The sequence below is a fragment of the Macrobrachium rosenbergii genome, chromosome 22 (assembly GCF_040412425.1).
Source record: "Macrobrachium rosenbergii isolate ZJJX-2024 chromosome 22, ASM4041242v1, whole genome shotgun sequence".
NCBI lineage: Eukaryota > Metazoa > Arthropoda > Malacostraca > Decapoda > Palaemonidae > Macrobrachium > Macrobrachium rosenbergii.
The window spans coordinates 21,774,647-21,795,327 of NC_089762.1; the positions used below are offsets into that span (position 1 = coordinate 21,774,647).

The window sequence follows — 20,681 nt, forward strand, 5'->3', positions numbered from 1 at the left end:
AGTCCCACAGGCCTGACCCAAACGTGCTCAGTCACTGGTGTCATTTGCTTGAATTTCTATACTGGATTTCTATATTGGACTTGGACCACCATAACTTGTAAATTCTCCTGGTTCACAATATTGATAATTTTTTCTTGTTTTGCATATGCACAAAACACATGGTTCCAGATATTTGCAGACTACTCAAAACTGGCTTCTTTCCTGTGAACATTGCATATTGAGGTTTTAGTCTTTGCGCTGTGACATTTGTTAGGAAGATACGTTGAGGTCTCACAGAGTATGCCTATACATTTTTTCGGCAAGCTGGCTTCCAGCCAAGTGAAAAGGGGATCGTCAGGATTGCTCAAATGTGCCATTTAAATGTGGAGAATATGGTGCCGAACTTCATGTTTCAACGATTTTATTCCTTTGCTAGAGGCGCTCTAAAATCTGTAGAGAAACAAGCGTCAACTTTAGTTCTCCCGTTTCGTAAACAGAACAAAGAGAACAAGTTTTATATTGTAAAGACGTCAGACGTCTCTTCATTTAGCATCAATCACGTTCATGCATCACACTTATTAACATGTCAAGAATCTCATATGTAGAATTTCCTGGCCTTTCCGCCGATATATATTTTATTATTGTATGTATGTTATGTCTCTTAAAATTGCCATTTGTTTGACTGTCAACAAACGCAAATTGCTCAGAGTGCGGGTCACGGCAATCGGAGGTCGGACGCTACGTTTCCGTTCGCACTCTGACATGTATACCTGAACCCAGGTGAATAAATCAGTTACGGGCTGCTCTGGGAGCAAGAGCCCGTGCTGGCACAAGGCCAGCTAAATCTAAAACAACGAATAAATCAGTTAATACCCAGTTCGACCTTTTTGTCCTCACATGTATTTCCAGTGTATAGTATTCACGAGGACGTGTTTTGTTTTATGGTAGCCTGAGTGCGTGAGTGTTTATGAAGATTTTAAATGGTCTTATGAACTTGTTTTTCGGTGACGATGACCATTGTTGTGTGACATCAGATAGCTGATTTTAAACCAATCATTTAGGAATAGCAAACAAGCGAAGAGCAAACATTTGTGGAAGCGGCCCCAAGAAATAGCAGACGTCCATTTACCAAGCACCTCATCATACGAAACAATAACCATATTTCACTCGCGCATTCATTCAGCTTCAGTGGTGCAAGAAGAACCAATTAGAAGTTTAGCACGCAATGCCAATTATGGTTGGAACAAACGTCACCAGCGGACTGGGAGGCATAACTAGAGACCACTAGACTTCGGAGAGTATATTTCAACCTTAGGCTAAATGTTTTCCATTCATTCACTATGACAAAAATAGACCCACCTCGTCTCTAGTACGTAATTTGATCTTAAACTAAAGGAATATAGAACTGAATGGAATATAGAGTTTAGGCCAAAGGCCAAGCACTGGGACCTTTGAGGTCATTCAGTTCTGTACAAGAAATTGAGTAGACAGGTTTGAAAGGTGTAACAGGAGGAAAAACTCGCCGTTGCTCTCTGAAATAATTGTTAGGAGAGGGTGGTTAGCAAGATGAAAGAAATATAATATGGCTGGAGGTACAGTAAAAGGAATGAAAGGGGTTGCAGCTAGGGACCGAAGGGATGCTGCAAAGAACCTTTAGTAATGCAGACAGTGCTTCGCGTGGGGTGCACTGACTGCGCTACCCCCATACGGGGTCTCCTTAACTAAATAACTTACTCTTTTCAATGGCCCAGTAATTTTGGATGGCCGTTTCAAGCTGTGAGTGGCAGCGAGGACATTGTTTCCCTTGTGGATTTCAGGGGGAATTAGGACTTTCATCTCATGTAGCAAATCGTAAAGGCAAAATTATAATAATATTGAGAAAGACGTCAGCTTTATTCCTTAAGGAAAAAACCTGAGCTAGAGGGACTTAAATACAGAATGAAAAGAGTGTTGTTAAAGCTGTCTTCTTTCTCCGACGACTTTTCCCTTTTATTCCTGGTTTTATCCAAAACACAAAGAGCACTTCATGACCCAATATACAAAGTGTTGTAGTACGCATAATTTAGTAAGTACCTTTGACTGATGTCTTTGTGCTGAAGACAATGAATGAAAAATACTTTTGTATGCGTTAAACAATAAAATCTAAGTCAATTTTTAAGCTCTATAAATAACTGAAGAGAGAGAGAGAGAGAGAGAGAGAGAGAGAGAGAGAGAGAGAGAGAGAGAGAGAGAGTTTAGTTTACAAACAAACAAGACCAACTGGATGCCAAACAACCAACCACACCCTTTGAAGGAACAGCAGGTGGCGACTCGAAAAAGCTCCTGTGCAGCTGGATGGAATTATCTACTTCTTCAATTGATTTAGTGCTGCAGCTTGTCTACTATTAGGAGTGAATGTCATACCTACCAATAAAAAAATAAAAGATTAAAAAACACGAACACTGGTAGACAAAGTTACTTATAATCAACAGTCAGAATGTTATTATGGTGAATGTCAGTTAATAATAATAATAATAATAATAATAATAATAATAATAATAATAATAATAATAATAATAATAATAATAATAATAATGATACTAAATAAAATTCTGTTAAAAGAAATCATGCCAAATATCAAGAAAGGAAACTTATGAAATATAAAATTTAAAAAAATGCAGTAAATAATAATAATAATAATAATAATAATAATAATAATAATAATAATAATAATAATAATAATAATAATTGAAATTCTGTAGATAAACTCTTCACATTCAACAAAGGACATCATTCTTTTCACTAGACGTTGTAAATTCAAAGCCACTATGAATCTGAAAAGCGGGAATGATATATGGACAAACACGTGTTTCAGAGTTGGTCTTATCTCTAGAGATAGTTACAATTGTCTGCAGAAATTCTGTATATATCATTTCCCCTAAACTGCATCGCTGTTAACTTGTGAGGGTGAAGCATTCAGCCTTTTCGTCAACTGAATTTTCGAATTGTTGGTTAATTCAGAGCACCTGTCAGACTTAAACAATTGTACCTTTAAGGCAAGAGTCATAAAAATATGTTTTTGGCTTTGAACAGCAGGTCAAGGCTATTAAAGTTTTGAGTTAAGTAAAAAAAAGCAATTAGGAGCCTTTAAAATATCCTACCATGTACCGAAATGGTATAGCTATACACCAGGAAAAGTGTTGAAACTGAAAATATTAAGATACTCTGAGATAATGAAATAATGACTGACCACGTGATGCAGAATCAGAGACCAGACCTAATTCCGGTAACAAAAAACCATCCAGAAATTATTTGTGATAGATGTAGCCATACTATGGGACACAAGAGAAAAAACTGATAAGTACCAAGATTTAAAGATGGAAATAAGGAAGCTATGACAAGCTGAAGTGGAAGTAATACCTATCATCCTGGAAGGACCACGAGTAATCTCAGAGGACCTCAAGAGAAACCTGCGGAGAATTGGCTGCGCAAACTTGAAACTGGGCTTCTCTAGCCTCCTGAGATACCAGCCAAGAGAAACTTGAAAAAAGTCCACGGGTTATAATCTCCACGTTTAACATGTGGAGTCTCCTAACCCGAAGCCGACAGAACGAAGGTACTGCTCTGATTAAGACCTAAAAAGGTTAGACTTCTGATCTTGTATTATACATAGGTTCTAGCTTTGGAGCAGTGCATAACATTTCTATATCCGTGATTAGCCATCTCGACTCTCAGTCATGCAACCGCCATTTTTTATGGTAATATTCGAAAAATACCTAATGGAAAAAAATGTACCAAAACACTCAATAGACAAACGGTACCCAACATACTCAATAGACAAAATATACCCAAATACCAAATGTATCTAATGGACAAAGTGTATCCATTTAGTATATGCGTTATGTTTTGTCCATTTCGTACATCTGGTGTCATGTGCACATTTTGTCTAGAAGTCCAGTTTGTCTGCTGGGTATATTTTGTCCATTAACTACATTTTTTATACTAGGGACAGTAGGTGCATAGGGTAAACTGAGTACATTTCATTCACTGGGTATATTATGCACAATAGGAAAATTTGTTCGTTATGAACACTTTGTCTCTTGGGCACATCTTGTCCACTGGGTACATTTTATAGACTGGATGTATGTTTTTTTCTGTTATGTAATTTTTGTCCGTTAATTTTCTTGGTTGGAACCGCTGCCAAAAAAAAAAAAAAAAAACTGGCTACAGGGAAGATAGCATATTGGTTCTACAGGTGCGGAGATATCTACTCACAGGAATCAGCGTATTCCGACTCAATTTCCTATAAATCATCGGAAACACTCACACTTTGCAGTAAGCATGACGCTCGTTTGTTTATATTCTAGCAATTTATGGTCTGATGTCACGGTTGAAGGTAGCTCAATACTCTGGCTACTCTAGCGCGATGGTTGAAGCTACATTAGCGGCATTTATGAGCGGTGCCAAACTTATCATTCTAATGCAAAATGTAAAGAGAAAAATGTCATTTGATGACTAGATTGAATAAAATGACTCTCAAGTAACCATTTTGTACTTAATATATACTTAATCTCTAAAGGTTGTTGTCTTGAATCATTCTTCATTTTGTAATGTAAGGATATAACTAGAAATTCTGAATGAAGGGACAAGAGAGAGAAGCCTTTCAGTGATAGACATTGATAGATAGAGAGAGATTTTAAGAAACGAACAAAGAGAGAATAGAGAAACGAACAGAGAAAAATGAATAAGTTTGGAGTTTTGACTGTAATTTCATGACAAAGCTAGACCTAAATGCTTATTCGCCTTGTATCGAGGCCAACAAAGGTGTTGTGTTTTAAACGCCTGGGTTTAGTGATGTTTTGGAACATAAATCAAAACACGAGTATAAGTTGTGAGTGTGTCTGGTTAAGAAGCCATTATAACTGCTCTTAATCGAGTTCGTAATTACAAGGAATTCATAACAAAAACGCATGGTTACCTTAGTGGGATAAATAGCCACCGGAAATTATAAGTTCCGGTGACGTCAAAGCGACCCCTTTTTGAAGGCGGTGCTTTTTCCAGAAGTCCACCCAAATGGGCTGTCTTTAGATTAGCCTAACCAATTAAGCATCCACAGGGCCGGACCAAAACCAAGATTCCGCTTACAGAGAGGCGGGACAAAAACTTCCAAAATTCCTTATCAAGTCGAGTTGAGAAGTAGAGAAGCAGTGAAGAAGAGAGAGGAGGAAAGGACAGCAGAGAGGGTTGCAGAGACGCAGAGAGTGGGGTTGTAAGCTTCACTAATTGTGGGTTGATAGAAGAAGAAAGACTCACTGTAACTTTGCCCTGCAATTCATTTGTATACTACTGTAACTTTATTATTGTGTTAATGAAGTAAAGAAAACTACAGTGTGTCTTCTTCAAGTCTCCTGTATCGGAAAATACGCTACTACATAATAAAGCCAGAACGATAAACATCTCTAAAGAAAGTAATCTTCTTAACTTGACAACGAATAGCAGAAAGAAGAATAAATAAATAAAGAAAAGACATCACAATTTAGTTTCTCTCGTTTACTGTCTCCTTTTTCTTTAATGCGTTTTTGTGCTTTTCTTCAGGCTTGGAATGCATCAAGGATGTAGGGTTGCTAATCCTTTCCGGCATTTGAATAGCAAGATAAAAATGTATTGAGAATTTCGTAGTATTTTGAGGGTATCCAGTATCTAAAACCCTTCTTTCCAGATCAAAAGATTTCTCATCCTCGTTCCTACAATATCGACATCATGCTCCATCTTTTTTGTCAAGCGTATTCTGAGTAGGAGAGATGATGAGCTAAACAGTCCTTATTATGAAGAGAGAGAGAGAGAGAGAGAGAGAGAGAGCGAGAGAGAGAGAGAGAGAGAGAACTCGTTACAACAGTGAGATATCGTCCCTTTAGTCGTAAAAATTTGTAGAAATATACATTGTTACCGCAGTAAACCAGGTCTTTCATTTCATATACAGTAGATATGTTTCGTACACGTTTGTCTTAACAAATATATGTAATATGTTGGACATGGACTTTCAAACATAATTATTTCATACGTAAATGCACTATGTACTCATAAATGAATAGGACTTCCTTCATATTTGAAAACAAAAATGGTGATATTTTTTCGTTTTGCAGATTAATCGTGTCTGGGATAAAGCCTCCATCGTGTTTCGACAGAGGAATCTCATGCAGTATTCCTCAAGATGAACTACGGGAACTACACTTGCCCTGAGGGCTCCTTCTACTGCAATGGCACCGACCACTACTGGCACGAAAGGGTTCATCCTGTGATGATATTCCAAGCCACAGTGATGGGAGCGGCGGCTATCTTGGGTTTACTTGGTAACACCATTATTATCATCGTAATCGCCGGACATTCAGCTTTTCACACAGTCCCGAACCTTTACGTGCTGAACAGGGCTCTCGCTGATATCCTTACCATTCTCACGACTCCTCTAGGGATCATAACCATAGCCAAAGGTACATACATATTCGGCCCAATCGTGTGCAAACTGTCCAGCGCTGTTTTGCAAACGTCGATCATGGCCAGCGCTGCTTTCTTCACCTTCATGTGTATTGACTGCTACTTGTGCGGCAGAGAACACAGCCATCCCCCACTCTTTCGTCTGACTGTGCTGAAAGTCGTATCCGGTATCACTTGGGGCGGAGGAACCTTTCTGGCGGTGCCCATGTACCTTTCAACTCGCCACAACGAATTCGGATTGAAAACCGTCTGTTTGGAAGGACCGCTCTATCACCATGAATTCAACATGGTGAGGATAACGGCAATATTCATTGTTTTTGTTGTTCCGTTGGTGATTATCTGGGTGTTTATAAGCCTCACCCACCCGCCCAAGGGGTCCAGTGTGGCCACATCTGACGAGCTGGAGAGGGACGCCTACAGCTCCAGGAATAAACAGCTTCGGCGACTCATTGTAGCTTTAGCAGTGGTCTTTACAACCTGCCAGTTCCCTTACTGGCTGAGCCAGATATCGTTCACCATGGGTAACCCCCGTTTCATCGCTCTGTACATGTTCTACGCCATGGTCTCCTTTATTGAAGTCAACGTCGCTCTTAATGCAATAATTTGCATAATCTTCAATCAAGACCTCAAACATACTGTGCTCTTTTGCATACCTAAATACCCTGAACATCCGAGGGTCATGGTGCAAATGACTCCTATCTAATTATAGGGTTTTCTGTGAAAGGAAAATTGTCACTGCTTTTCTTACCCCAAAATATTTTTGAAGCTCCCCATTAAAAGGTTGAGATGTAGTTGATTTTTGTTATTTCGCTGTTTCCAACCTCAGATTCAATTATGAGTTTTCTCAATCAATATGATAGTTGCTGGTAAATATATTTTCGTCATTACAGTAAGTAGTGCTTTGAGGCAGTCTAACCTTCCTTGGGGATGGCATTCCAAGGTAAAATAAGAAGCCGGAAATGATTAGAAACGAATGACGAACCACTGTCCCCGTGCGAAGAGAGGGCAATCATTGTCCCCTAAGACAAAAGGAAAACTATTGTGGTTTTCAGAGCAAATCGACGACCATTATCCATTTAAAATGAACTAGTTAGTCTGATTATCTAACAGTGAAGGAAACAAAGGCCGGTCGTGGTCTCTTCTAGACGAAACAAGTATTCTTTGTTTTTTTAATCGGGAAGAAGCTACATCTTGGATTTTTTGAAAACGCAAAGACCGCACATAGCCCCCTTTCCAAGAACTAAAAAAACCAGTCTCTTTTAAAAAGAAACTGTCAACTATTGTTTTGTTAAATGAGAATGAAATGTTGTTTTCATTAAGCTATACAATATCTTTAAGAAGAAACAGAAACATGTTTTCTATTTAAGAGGAAACATCTAACCTTATGTTTATTCATATAAAATTAGCCAAATACTCTTTACAGAAAGCGATATATCCATCTTGCAGAATATCTCTGAAGAAAGTAGTAGTCAACCAATTTGCTGAGAAGTAACAAAAATAGTTCCTACTTAAGAGGAAATATTTAAGTAATGTTATTTTCGAATGAAATCGTCAATCAATAACTACAAAGTAAAACAAGGGCTATCAGTACCTCGTTAAGGAAAAGTTTGTCTTTCTTTAGAAGAGCTAAAAGATGTTTTATAGATGGCCAACCACTGTCCTTGCAAGGAGAAGTAATTGCCAAGCATTCACCTGTAAACCCGACAACCAACTTTCATATATTTGGAAAGAAAGAGCCAACTGATGTCTAGGACGAAGCAGAATAGTCAACTATAGTGTTCTTAAAACTGAATATTAATGGCCAGCCAAGCTCGGTAATGGGAAATATCCTGTCATAGACTCATACAAAAAGAAAGTTTTTGGTGCTACCCTTTCCCCAGATTCTATCCGTCTACCCCTGAATATTTTCACGACGAGTTCCACAACTCAAAACAGCAGGGTACATGGAAATGAAAGCATTTGAAATTTAGGGAAGAGCCTAAATATTCTTTTACTGTTCATGAATGGCAACTTGCATTTTTCGTTTAATATATGAATATCCATTGTTTACATAAGGAAAACTTTTCTTTTCTACACGAATCAGTAATCGATAGGTACATGCTGAGCTATAAGATTTCACTGAGTCTTGCTGTTAATTTGAGTAACAGATGAATAAAATGTTCCTTTAAAAACTGATAAAAGAAGTAGGTAATCTCGACGTTATGCTATAAAGGTGCTCCGATGAAAAGTTAGTACTTATTGATCCCTATTTCACAACCAAGGATTTCAATGCCTTATCGCGTTTGATTTTAATCGAACAGCAGGACAAGCTTCAGGAGGAATCCTTTGACTTCACAATAAATATTTCATGTGAAAACATTAAGCTGTATTTCCGAGATGACGCAAATATTCTCAGTTGTTGGCACACTATCACCTTTCTTGACTTTATACCCAAGATCTAAAGATTCTTTAGACCTTGATTATACCAATGGTGAAAAGGACCTAAAAACGTAACTCTCCGATAAGTCATATTCTCGGTCATTTACCTAAGTAAACTGACAAATAAATAAGATAATTCTTTACAGTAGTCCTACAACATATTGCAAAACTGACCGCCTACAATGGAGCACACTGGTAACTCTGGGACAGAATATAATTATTCTATTTTTTCCCCTCATGGAATCAGAGGAATCTGCCATTAATCTCTCATTTTGGCTGAACAGAAAAAGTATGCACTTTTCAAACATTTTGTGAGATTAAAGTAGAATCCAGGCTAAGTCAGGTCTCAATGACAGTATTCATAAACACTACGAGGATTCTTAAAACATCTTGCATTGTTACTTTGAATATGGGATTAGACATTTCACTATCTGAAGCTGAAAAAAGCAATTTTCTGTTGTAATCTTATTTGTAGATCATATTTTCTTTGTTTCCAACCTATATATAATAGAATGTTAGTATCGATGACCCACAAGCCTGTACAGTAAGGTAACCTTTAAAACCCAAGAGTTTTAATGCCATTGTCACACAACTTTTAATAATTGTCTCACTTATGAATGAGAATTTTGGATCTCCTGCTTCCATTGTTGTTATTTTGTTTTTGCTGGAGTATCCATCAAATGTTAACTATAGATACCCTTCATATTTTTGTGAAGGGTCTTTATTATTTGTCTTAATTAAAGATGAACATAGTGTTACTTAGTTTTTACTTCACCTTGACACTGTTTGATTCGCTACCATGTTCTGTTCCCGGGAGTGGCTTGCTTTGATAACTACCTTGCCAACTGTTTCCTGTTTTTCACCTGGGCTACTCCTTTAGGTCTTATTAATCCCTTCTTTAATCAGCCTTCATTTGGATACATGAATGAAATCTTATCTTGAATACCCGAGGTAAGATTATGAACATCCTGACCGATGCGGCCTAGATTTTTTTCTCGTTTCTGGAGGTACGACTGATCTTGAAAACATGCCTGAAAGGCTTGTTTAACATCCTATTTTTTTCATGGAACAGAAAGCACATGAAAGGATTATGGAATATGATGGCTTATGAAGAGAACATCAAAATTGCCTTGGCTGTACGCAATGAATACATCATGAGGCTGTAAGCACACAGAGCAATATTGTGTTGAAGTTGTTTAAGAGATGCTGTGGATGCATAAGACCGATTCATTCATGTCCCAGTTTAAAATGAATAGATTTTACTGTATCTTGTGTTACCAGCAACTTTGAAATTCTGTCTCATGTTGTTTTGGGGAAACCATTTAATTATCATTAACAAATTCACCAAATATTTTGAAGTCCCAGGCATAGTTTTAATCTGCTTTTAGTACTTCACTCTCGAAGAATGAAAGGAAGAAGAATCACTCGCTGGGGGCTGTTATCAGGAGCAAATTCTCATGTGAAAAATGAATGAACTAAGCTTTTTGATGGTGGTGTGAATTAGGCTGCTAGTGAAACTTATATTCTGTGACCATTAATAAAATGCTTTCAGTAACAGGTGAAACTCAACTGTGCTATCTACCCGATACGTTTGCTGCACATACTACATGCTTCTTTGAGCGCCAGTGCTTGTCTCGCACTGGTCACGAAAAATTACAGTTAATCTGAGGATCTGCACTCGCCTAAACAGCAGTTTGGTGACATTTCTCAATCCATAAAGCTAATTTTTGATTTTCAAAACGTTAGGTTTCCCATATATAGTTTTAATATATATATATATATATATATATATATATATATATATATTTAGAACAATCGCTTGCCGATTGTTCCCTTTATTGTTGCCTCCTTTGTTTTCTTTGTTTTTCTTGCTGGCGAGTTGACGTCTGATGGATGGCGTCAGACTAGCAGCAAAGCCAGGTTCTGGAGGGCAGATCGACCGATGGAAAGGCAGAAGGTATTCGTACCTGTGAGTCCGGTCCTAGCAGCAGAGCAGCGGGAGCTTAAGGAAATGGTTGCCGTGTCGGCTCTGTCTTGGTCGTCGTAGATGGAGGAGGACGTCAGTGATGGTTGCCGTGTCGGCTCTGTGAATGAGGACGTCAGCACTTTTGATGGTGGTGTGAATTAGTTCGTCGGCTGCTTCATTTTGAAACTATTTATTTATTCTGTGACCATTTTTATTTATTAATTAATTTGAATAAGATAAGTAATTCATTCTTCATTTTATTGTTTTTAACCACTCGGTGAAACTCAACTGTAAATAAATTAATTTTGTAATTTCTTTGTATCTCTCTCCTTTGTTTGTCACTCGTCAGTCATTTCAGCCCAACTGCTTGTTTCAGTGCCTGTCGATCTCGAGAGGCGAGATGTAATATTGGCGACCTTAGGCCAGCTGTTTTGGCTGGCCAGTATTTTTGTTTGTAAAAAAAAAAATTTATTAAATTTTTTTTTTCTGTTAGGTATGAGGAGGTGTGGAACAATCGCTTGCCATTGTTCCTTAGTGGATTGTTGCCTCCTTTGTTTTCTTTGTTTTTCTTGCTGGCGAGTTGACGTCTGATGGAAATTACAGTTAATCTGAGGATCTGCGGCTCTGTCTTGGTCGTCGTAGATGGAGGAGGACTAAACAGCAGTTTGTCGTGGACATTTCTGGAATCCATAAAGCTTGAGGACGAGATTATTTCGGTGAGTCAGTGTTCCGTCAAGCAGCTTAGGGCTGCTTTCAAACACGTTAGGTTTGAATTTACTATTTATTTACGCTATTATTGTTATTTGTTATTTATATTGCTTGAGGTTCGTTACTTATTATTTGATTGTATTTGATATATATTATTAATTTATATATATGCTGCTGTTAAGTAATTATTCATATAATGTTCATTTTATTGTTTTTAGATTGAACCTGACTCGACTATGTAATTAACTTAACTTTGTAAATAAATTAATTTTAGGGTAATTTCTTTGTATTTGTTCTGCTCCTCTCTCCTTTGTTTGTCATCAGTCATTTCAGCCCAACTGCTTGTTTCAGTAAAAGAGCCTATCGATCTCGAGAGGCGAGATCGTGTGTGTGCGTGTGTGTGTATGTAAATAGCTAGACAGATAGATAAACTGTGTGCGTATATAAAAAATATTGTTATTATTATCCGTAGTTACGGCAGTAGCAGAGTAATAGTGATAGTAGCATCAGACAAACACATCACAATAGTAGCAAATGAGTGTAACATCTAGAGCATCATGAACAATAAAATTATCAGAGGATAATTCTGAAGATGACAACGTAAATATGTTGAAATAAAGCACTGCATACCGTGCATATGCATAGCATGTACACGTGTATATCTCTCGAGGAGGTTGTTAAGAGTTGAGGCAAAAACTCTTCTTTGGTAATTGTGATTAACATCAAGTAACGAAGAAGCTTGCACGTGTGAAACGAAGATGCAGAGTGAATTACGTAATGGAGATCAGTAATTTTAAAGATAATTCCACTTGTGCCATTTCACACAAGCATATATAAAAATTCATTCCCTAAATCCAAATTTTCAATGTTCCAAAGGATATTAATTATAGACAACTATCATACTTTGGAAATCTTTGCTATGAATACCGGAAAACCTTTACAAAATTTTGAGAAATGCCTACCCACTGATGCAGTAATTCGCAACGATTCCTACCTTAGCAAGAAAGGATCCCTACCAGAAGCCTTATCTTCATGTGTTGCTTAACATTTCAGTTGTCCTGTCGGATCTTTCCTAGATAGTGACCCCCCAAAGGTTTTAAACCGGTTTGTATCCACCTTTTGCGGCGTGTTTAGTACAAGCCCGTTGGGGATGACCGTAAAAACATAAACAAGAGATTGTGAATATCGTGAAGATAATATTAGTCCTAGATAACGACCCCCGAACTTTGTTGGGGGTCACTATCTAGGAAAGCTCCGTCCCGCGTGCAAGACGGTAGTTGCAATAGCTCGTTGCTAACAGAATTACTAAACACGCTTAGGAGAACATTAGCACAGGGCTGCCACCCACAAAACCATCACGCTCAGCTACACCCTCACCAGCAAGAACATAGTTTCACACACCAAGCTTTCAGAATGATGTATAAAGCAACATTGCATTAGAAGAGTAGAACCGGAACTTAATGGTAATATACTGCCTGTTCGGCTGTTCATTTAGCACAGTACCTACTTCAAGCGTTACAGGTATTTTGGTCATTGTCTAGTTTCCTTGCCTTCTCTTCATATTGCTCACCACCATCTATTCATTACAATTGCGCTAACTGCCCACTTGGATGAATATGTTGCTTTACTTTTTGTTTGGGTTAAGTGTATTTCATTAGTGTACATATATGATCCTTGTCGTACTTCATGTCTCTTACATGCTATTACCTCTTTACATGTATTATGATTGATATTCGCTTTTACGTTTATATATCACTTCTTTGTTTTCTCGTTTCTCGGCCTAATGATGGTGACAGAGAATTCCCGAAATGTCGCAGATAATAATAAAGTAAATGTTACGGATTTTATTCCTGCATACAATTTTTATATATATGTATACATATATATATGTATATATATATAAACGCATATACACACACACACACACACACACACACACACACACACACATATATACATATATATATATATATATATATATATATATATATATATATATATATATATATATATATATACTGTACATACTCGTAGGCATCTAGGGAAAGGCACTCGATACAATTGATAGCTTATTGCTAATGCCGACGTTTCGCAACTGTTTTCCTCAAAAGCTCTTTTTCGGAACTTTAAACAAGACTTTAAATAGAAATGTGGAAAACCCCACGGCCATCCACACTGTACAAAAAATGAAAATGTTTACAACGTTCCCTTACCTATATGAAGATGATTTGAGGAAAAAGTGTCTAAATTTATTTCAGAGAGAAATGCCTGCCTTAAATCTAAAATTAATCCCAAAAAATCATTGCACCATCGGGTCCTTATTCAAGCTCAAGGACAAAGTTAGTCCGTTGTTTACAGCCAACGTCGTTTACAAGTATACTTACCCCAAGTGTAACCAGAGGACTTACGTTGGATGTACCAAAAGACTGCTGAGGGTACACATAGACTCCCATAGAGGAGTTAGCTTCAGAACTAGAAGCAGATTGTCCAACCCAGAACAATCCAACATAAGGAACCATTCCAAATTATGCAAAACATTCATAGACAACACAGATTTTCGAATAATAGTGTGTTTTTCTCTCCTTGTTTCAATAGTTTCATTTTAGTTCCCGTCTGGGTAGGTCCTTATTTTAGTGTTATGGTGTCTGATATTTTTAAATGAATGAATATTTTAAAAGAGATAATACTGTAGTGCTTTTAATTAGTTGTTATAATAAATGTTTTTATGAATAGTTACTGAGAGTCAACTCGCTGTATTTCAGCCCTGAAGATCCAACAATGTAGTTGTTAAAAGTCGGCATTAGCAATAAACTATCAGTTGCATCGAGTGCCTTTCCTTGGACGCCTACAAGTATGATTTCTAGAGCTGCAGCTCTGGTGCTAGAGTGTATATATATATATATATATATATATATATATATATATATATATATATATATATATATATATATATATATATATACATATACATATATATATATATACATATATATATATATATATATATACATATATATATATATATATATATATATATATATATATATATATATATATATATATATATATATATATATATATATATATATATAGAATATTGAGAAACAGAGAAAGCACAAGTTGATGCTCAAAGAGTTAAACATTATGATTCAAACTTCTTAAAGCTAAGAGGCAAGAAATTGCTTTTTTCTTTTGATGACAGTTGAGTTCCTATTCACTTCACATTAAGCCGCTGTTCCTATCGTTTCTTGGTTAAAAAGTTTTCACAAAAAATAATGTTCTTTTTGACTGAAAATTCTTTCATTCGCACCATGATGAAAAATACAGTAATGGTCAGATCTAATGAATTTATTGAGGGTGATTTTACAGTAATTTTTAACTACTTTACTATTATCATCCTAAGCATCACCATTACTATCACTAATAATAGTAGGCTATTAATAGTAATAATGAAATAATGATAATAAATCGAGACTAATTTTAATAATTATCTCCAAATATACAGTGCCACGAATATTTACGTTACTGAGCAAATATCCCTTACGAAAAAATATGTTCTGAATTTTCTATATAAGCAACTAAAGGTCGTGACGCAGATAACACGACCTGAATAACTAAGGAAAAACAGAAACGTATTTCTTCACTTTACAAGAAGAGAGAAGTCTGACTCGCGGCTGCTCTGCTCATCAGCTTCAAGGACTTTTTAAGATGAGGAAAAGATCAACAAAAATAAGCAAAGCCTAGAGAATGGAGTCTTTGTTAAAGCATCTGCGTCAAGCGCCTCCTTGATCTCAAATGTTGGTAAAACCCAGCTCTCAATTCCTCTATCTAAGAGATGGATCGTGTGTCACTCGTTCGTACAGACTTCTCTGTTCTGCGGCAATAGCACTTAACAACAGTTAGAATTTCAAAGCGCTTTGGTCATGACATTTCTGGCGGTGGCCAATCCCTTGTATGTTGTTTGCTACCTTCTTTTCCTTGGTAGTTTTCTTGATAGAAATGTTTATTTTTCCTTATTTTAGTAAACTACCGAGCAAAGGAAAAACGTCTGAAACAGTTTGGTCATGACACATCCCCTGCAGCTTATTACTTTCGTATTTGCAGAAATATCATGTCTGCTACTGTGGTGATAGTAAGTAATACTGTCTGGTCACCGCTGCCGTAGGAAGTGCCAGTAGCTTGGAATAAGCTAGAACAACCCTCAAGGAAGAGGAGTACTCTTAGTGAAGGGATGTTGGCAGCCTTGATAAGAGGAAATGCCAAGTTAAAGACCAAATGAGGCCTTTAATTTGAAACCAAGACCATTGGTAACATCGCCTCCACTCTTGTAGAATTCCGGAAAATAAGACATTCTGTGAAAGTCATCAAATGCTTGGGGACTTGGAGTTTGCCACCACCTGACATCCATCCTTGTGAATTGTGATGACAAGCATTATCATCCCTAGGCCATCCAAGGACCCTAGAACCCTCGTGATGAACATCATTTCCACCCTTAGGGGATCCAAGAAATCTAAATCACCATACTTCGTAAATTTAAATTCAGAGTGTGAAAGCTTCTCAGTATGAACCGTACTAGATACTAAATGGTTGTGGGGCACTGGGACTTTCCCTTGAGCTGGGGGATTCCAGACCTGGAAATTTGTTGATCTTCATTTTTCTGAACTGCGAATTTTTGTGGTAAGTTTTCATTTGACTATATTTGCCCGTTTGGATCAATGGCTGAGATAGCACTCAGTGTAAGACTACGTGGAGCAACATAGTAGCAGTCTTTGTTTACCATTTCAGAACTTCAGCCTTGAACATAAGAATTTTTGTAGGCTGTCGAGGTGTTGCAGGAGCTATACAGATGTCACATGTACATTAGTACTAGATGATAATAAAACAAAGACTATGCCAGAGAAGCAATATATATATATATATATATATATATATATATATATATATATATATATATATATATATATATATATATATATATATATATATATATAATAGACATAGGTCGGGCCTGGTTAGCAATCTTCTTCTTCTGTTGTTTAAGTATTTTTGGTTTTCTAATACCTCGTGTCTGTCAGACAAAAGTAGAAAATAAATGTCAGACCAACTCGCTTTCGATAAACTGGTTCGTGAAAAGGTAAAAATAAAGCTGTATCTTCATTACACATTTCTCAGAGCCAAACAAAATCATAATAGACGAGACGAATTTAAAATTCCCTCGGTGATTTAGTCACTCCTGGAAAGCAAAAAAAAAAAAAAAAAAAAAAAAAAATGGAAGGTTTTCACTTTTCTGTACATCCGGTAGTAGTGATTAATTTATTCGTCTCCTCGTGGGCATGACATTACTCCAGATATTTCAATTAGGAAAATAAAATTATATACAAATTTGCAAGAGGGAATCATGCTATATAATCTTTTTATTATTAAAAACATGGGTATGCAGCGAATCAAGAGTCATAAGAAGACTCATAAATAGCTGGATGATAATTCAAGCATCAGCCAAGTGGAAATTTTACATTACAAATGTAAAATCCGTCATGCTACGTCTTGATGGACTGACGTCTAAGAACGAAAACAGAAAACTTACTCTTTGATTGTTTTCAAAAATGCTTTATACACTCATAATTAGGAATTATGTACAAAGCGAACAAGCACCAAGCAAATAAGATTTTTACGAGCATGTTACACCATTACAGTTCCCAAGATTGACATGCTCGTAATAGCCTTCGGAATCCGTTCTCCGTAAACAGGAAATATCTCATTCTGCTGACGTCAGATTGCTTCACGTTTAGGATCACAAGGCTGAAAAGATGTCTCTCTGAATTGTTCCCGCTAAACTAAGATGAACAAAATACTCTCGTGATTCAATTTTTGCAACTCATTCTTGTCGTGTGAAGGGCAAAGTTCGCTAAGTCATGATAAAATCAACAATAATTACTGTTTATAATTCCGTAGAAATCTTTATTCCATACTTTTATATAGTATGTGCATCAACCTCTGATAATCCCACGATTCTTTCACTTAAAAGAAAACTTATACATGTTCTAGTTAGTTTTGTTCCTCCAACAATATTTATCCAAGAAATGATTCTTGGGAAAACCAAGCCGAGTTATCATATAAACGTCCATCTGGATTATACCAGAGCGTAAAATTTTCCTTCAATGGCGCCACTGAGTCCCTCATTCTCGTTGATGTCATTCTCAATGCGGGTGAGCTTGCTCTGGCCGCATACTTTTAAGAAACACAGCAGAAACTGCGCACCAGAGATCTTCCTAGCATTCATTGACAAACAAGCGCTTTCTATATACTTCTTGTTTCTTTGCTCTTAAATGGTCCGTGTTGGGCATCAGAGGTAGGCCTAATGGATAGGTCATTGCACTTGTGCACAATGATCGAGAGATCGAACTTAACATACACTGATGATCAGCGACCAATGCCCCTCTGCCATAATTATGACCCAAGGATAATGGGCTGATGAGTCAACTCGTTGATTTGAATTGATTTCCAAGTACAAATTTACTCGTTCCTTGAAGGGGAAGTCTTGTATTATTCATTGCTTTGGTGCACGAATGGGCCCAAAGAAATTTCCCAAAGCCAGTGTTATTGCAAGAAGCAAACATGTCAGTACGAGTAAAGCCAGATGCAGAATGGAATATGCCTAATATGAAGAAAAAAAGAGAGGCGTCAGTAAAGAATATATAACAAATTAAAAAAGGCAGCGATGCAAGGTAGCAAGATGACCATTTCACGGTTTTTATGTAAAGAGAATCAAAGACTTTTGGGAATATGGATGGTGAAGTTCTGCAAAGTGCGCAGCACGCCATAGTTTCTCAGGTGTTAAGGCTCTAGCTAATAGCAAACGATCTCTGTTGAATTAGAGCTTACAGGATTATCTTCTCATGGTGTCTAAATCCTAATTACCCTTTTGGGAAATGAGAAATCATCCCTTCCGAAGACCAACTGAAAATCCCGGAAAGTTGCAAACGTTCAAATACCGTAGGAAATAAGTTCAAAGAATGGTAGAATCAGGCAATGGCTTTGGTCTGGCTGGAGTTTATCGTCATATAAACTGGCAGCACCAGTAACTGATCCGTTCCAGATCTGTTGTTAAGGCTAGCAGCTGCTTCACTTCTCATCTTGGTAGAGAAAATATCAATCATAAGTCGATCATCTGCACATTTCTGTGGCGATGATCACATCGCTAACAAAGACTAAAAACTGACAAAGTTTCCAAGAGCACCACTCCTCGCAGCAACAGTCAAAATAGGATAAAAACAACTTACAGACATCTTGCCAAGTTTCAGGGTTTAACTTGATTGAGTTATTGACGTTTTCTTTCTATAAATACACATAAGTCACTAGAAAATTTCTTTGAAACGACTGACATGTGTCCCTTGTAAAAAATGAATTATTTTTAAACAAATATTTGTTAAAATTTAAGATAAGCAAAAGTACATACCAGCACATAAACATAATTTTATTCGCGTCATCATGAAAAAAGACAAATAGTCGATGTAAAGTATATTCATATCCAACGCATTTTTTTTTTTCTTCGAGGTTCAAAATATCGGCTGAAAAGAATCTCACAAGTAATGATAACAAATGTGCCAATTTACTTGAATACGTCAGACAACTTCGTTCGCTGCCTCATTAATGGAAATTTTAGGATGGACACGCGAAAAGCCTTTGACGAGTAGATGAAAAGCTTGCAAAGATACTCTGACAGCAGACAAAGCTGATAAATGTTGTAATTTACATGGATTCTCGTAAATTAAAAATCGTTGTTGGGCGAACCGTGTCCGGTCTGATCACCCGACTAAGAAATAGCAGCAGTCAGCTTATACAAAACATCTGAAACAGTGAAGTGAGATCTAAATTGTGGGGAAAGATGGGATATGAGGCATCTATTTCATTGTGACTTTTTTTTAGTTTTCACACCATGAATGGCCTCAATTACTGTGTATACTTGTTTATTTCTTACACTTTTTTGTTCACTATCGTATCTTTATACACACACACACACACACAACATTTATATAATATATATATATATATATATATATATATATATATATATATATATATATATATATATATATATATATATATATATATATATATATATATATATATATATATGTCCTGTTGTATTAGCGATACTGCTTTATATTGTTTTTCTTTGAGTTGCATATTACGGCCAATGATAGTGTTGTCTTAATTATTATAATCATTAAGAAATATTACAGCATCTTTACGGTATACTATTGTGAACTCAGTAGCTATCCCTTCGCTGCCACCCTTGTCCATACTGCATAAACTATTATTATTATTATTATTATTATTATTATTATTATTAGCAAAAAATTGCCGTTCACTCTTCCTTTTCAGCAAGCAGTATCTGAAATCTGTATCTACATATTGTCTCTAGCTGAAACAAACGCCAAGGTTAATATAATTATTATATTTGTTATTAGCTGCTCCGCTGGTATAGTGGTGAGTGTCGTGACATGCCACTCACATGCCGCGGGTTCGCGTCTCCCCCAGGGCGATGAAAAATCAATGGCTCTGTATCGTGATCAATTACTGCTGCAATGTGGGGACTGTGGTGGGAGATTGAAACCAACACTCTTTGGAAGCTCGAATTTCAGGTCAATGGCCCCTTTAGTGTGCTTGTGCCATGTGAATAGGTTTCATCTACTGAATGTAATAATAATAATAATAATAATAATAATAATAATAATGATCATTGTTAAACAGTCCCATAAACCAACTGTTAAACCATCCCATAAACCCCTTTTTGAGAAAAAAAGTATCCCCTATTTAAATGGAAACATCCTCGATCAAATTACGGTACGATATATTGAGTCTTACAAAAAAATAACAGACTTAATGGAAAGACTGAAAAATGCTTTTTTTTTTTTTTAAACTTGTCGAATTCTGTGATATATGTTTAGAGATAGGAAACCATTTGGCATGCCATGTATTTTTCTCCATACATCACACAAGTATGGACTTGAATGATGGATCTCGTACCGGAAATAGTTGGTATTAAATGTGAGCACTCAACTAAAAAAGTTATGTTGGAGTTTGAATCTAAAACTGAAATGCAAAGAAGCGCTATGCCCTTTTGGTTGCTGGATAT

General features: G+C 36.6%; 1 protein-coding gene across 1 annotated transcript in view; it reads left to right on the forward strand.

Annotated features, from left to right (window-relative positions):
• Positions 1 to 9,626, forward strand: part of LOC136850631 (somatostatin receptor type 2-like) — a 12,488-nt gene extending 2,862 nt beyond the window's left edge. The window contains exon 2 of the mRNA XM_067124349.1: positions 6,102 to 9,626. Within this exon, the coding sequence (XP_066980450.1) occupies positions 6,170 to 7,153 (984 nt within the window). The 5' untranslated portion in view covers positions 6,102 to 6,169 and the 3' untranslated portion in view covers positions 7,154 to 9,626. The remainder of the gene's footprint in view (positions 1 to 6,101) is intronic.
• The last annotated feature ends 11,055 nt before the right edge of the window (positions 9,627 to 20,681 follow it).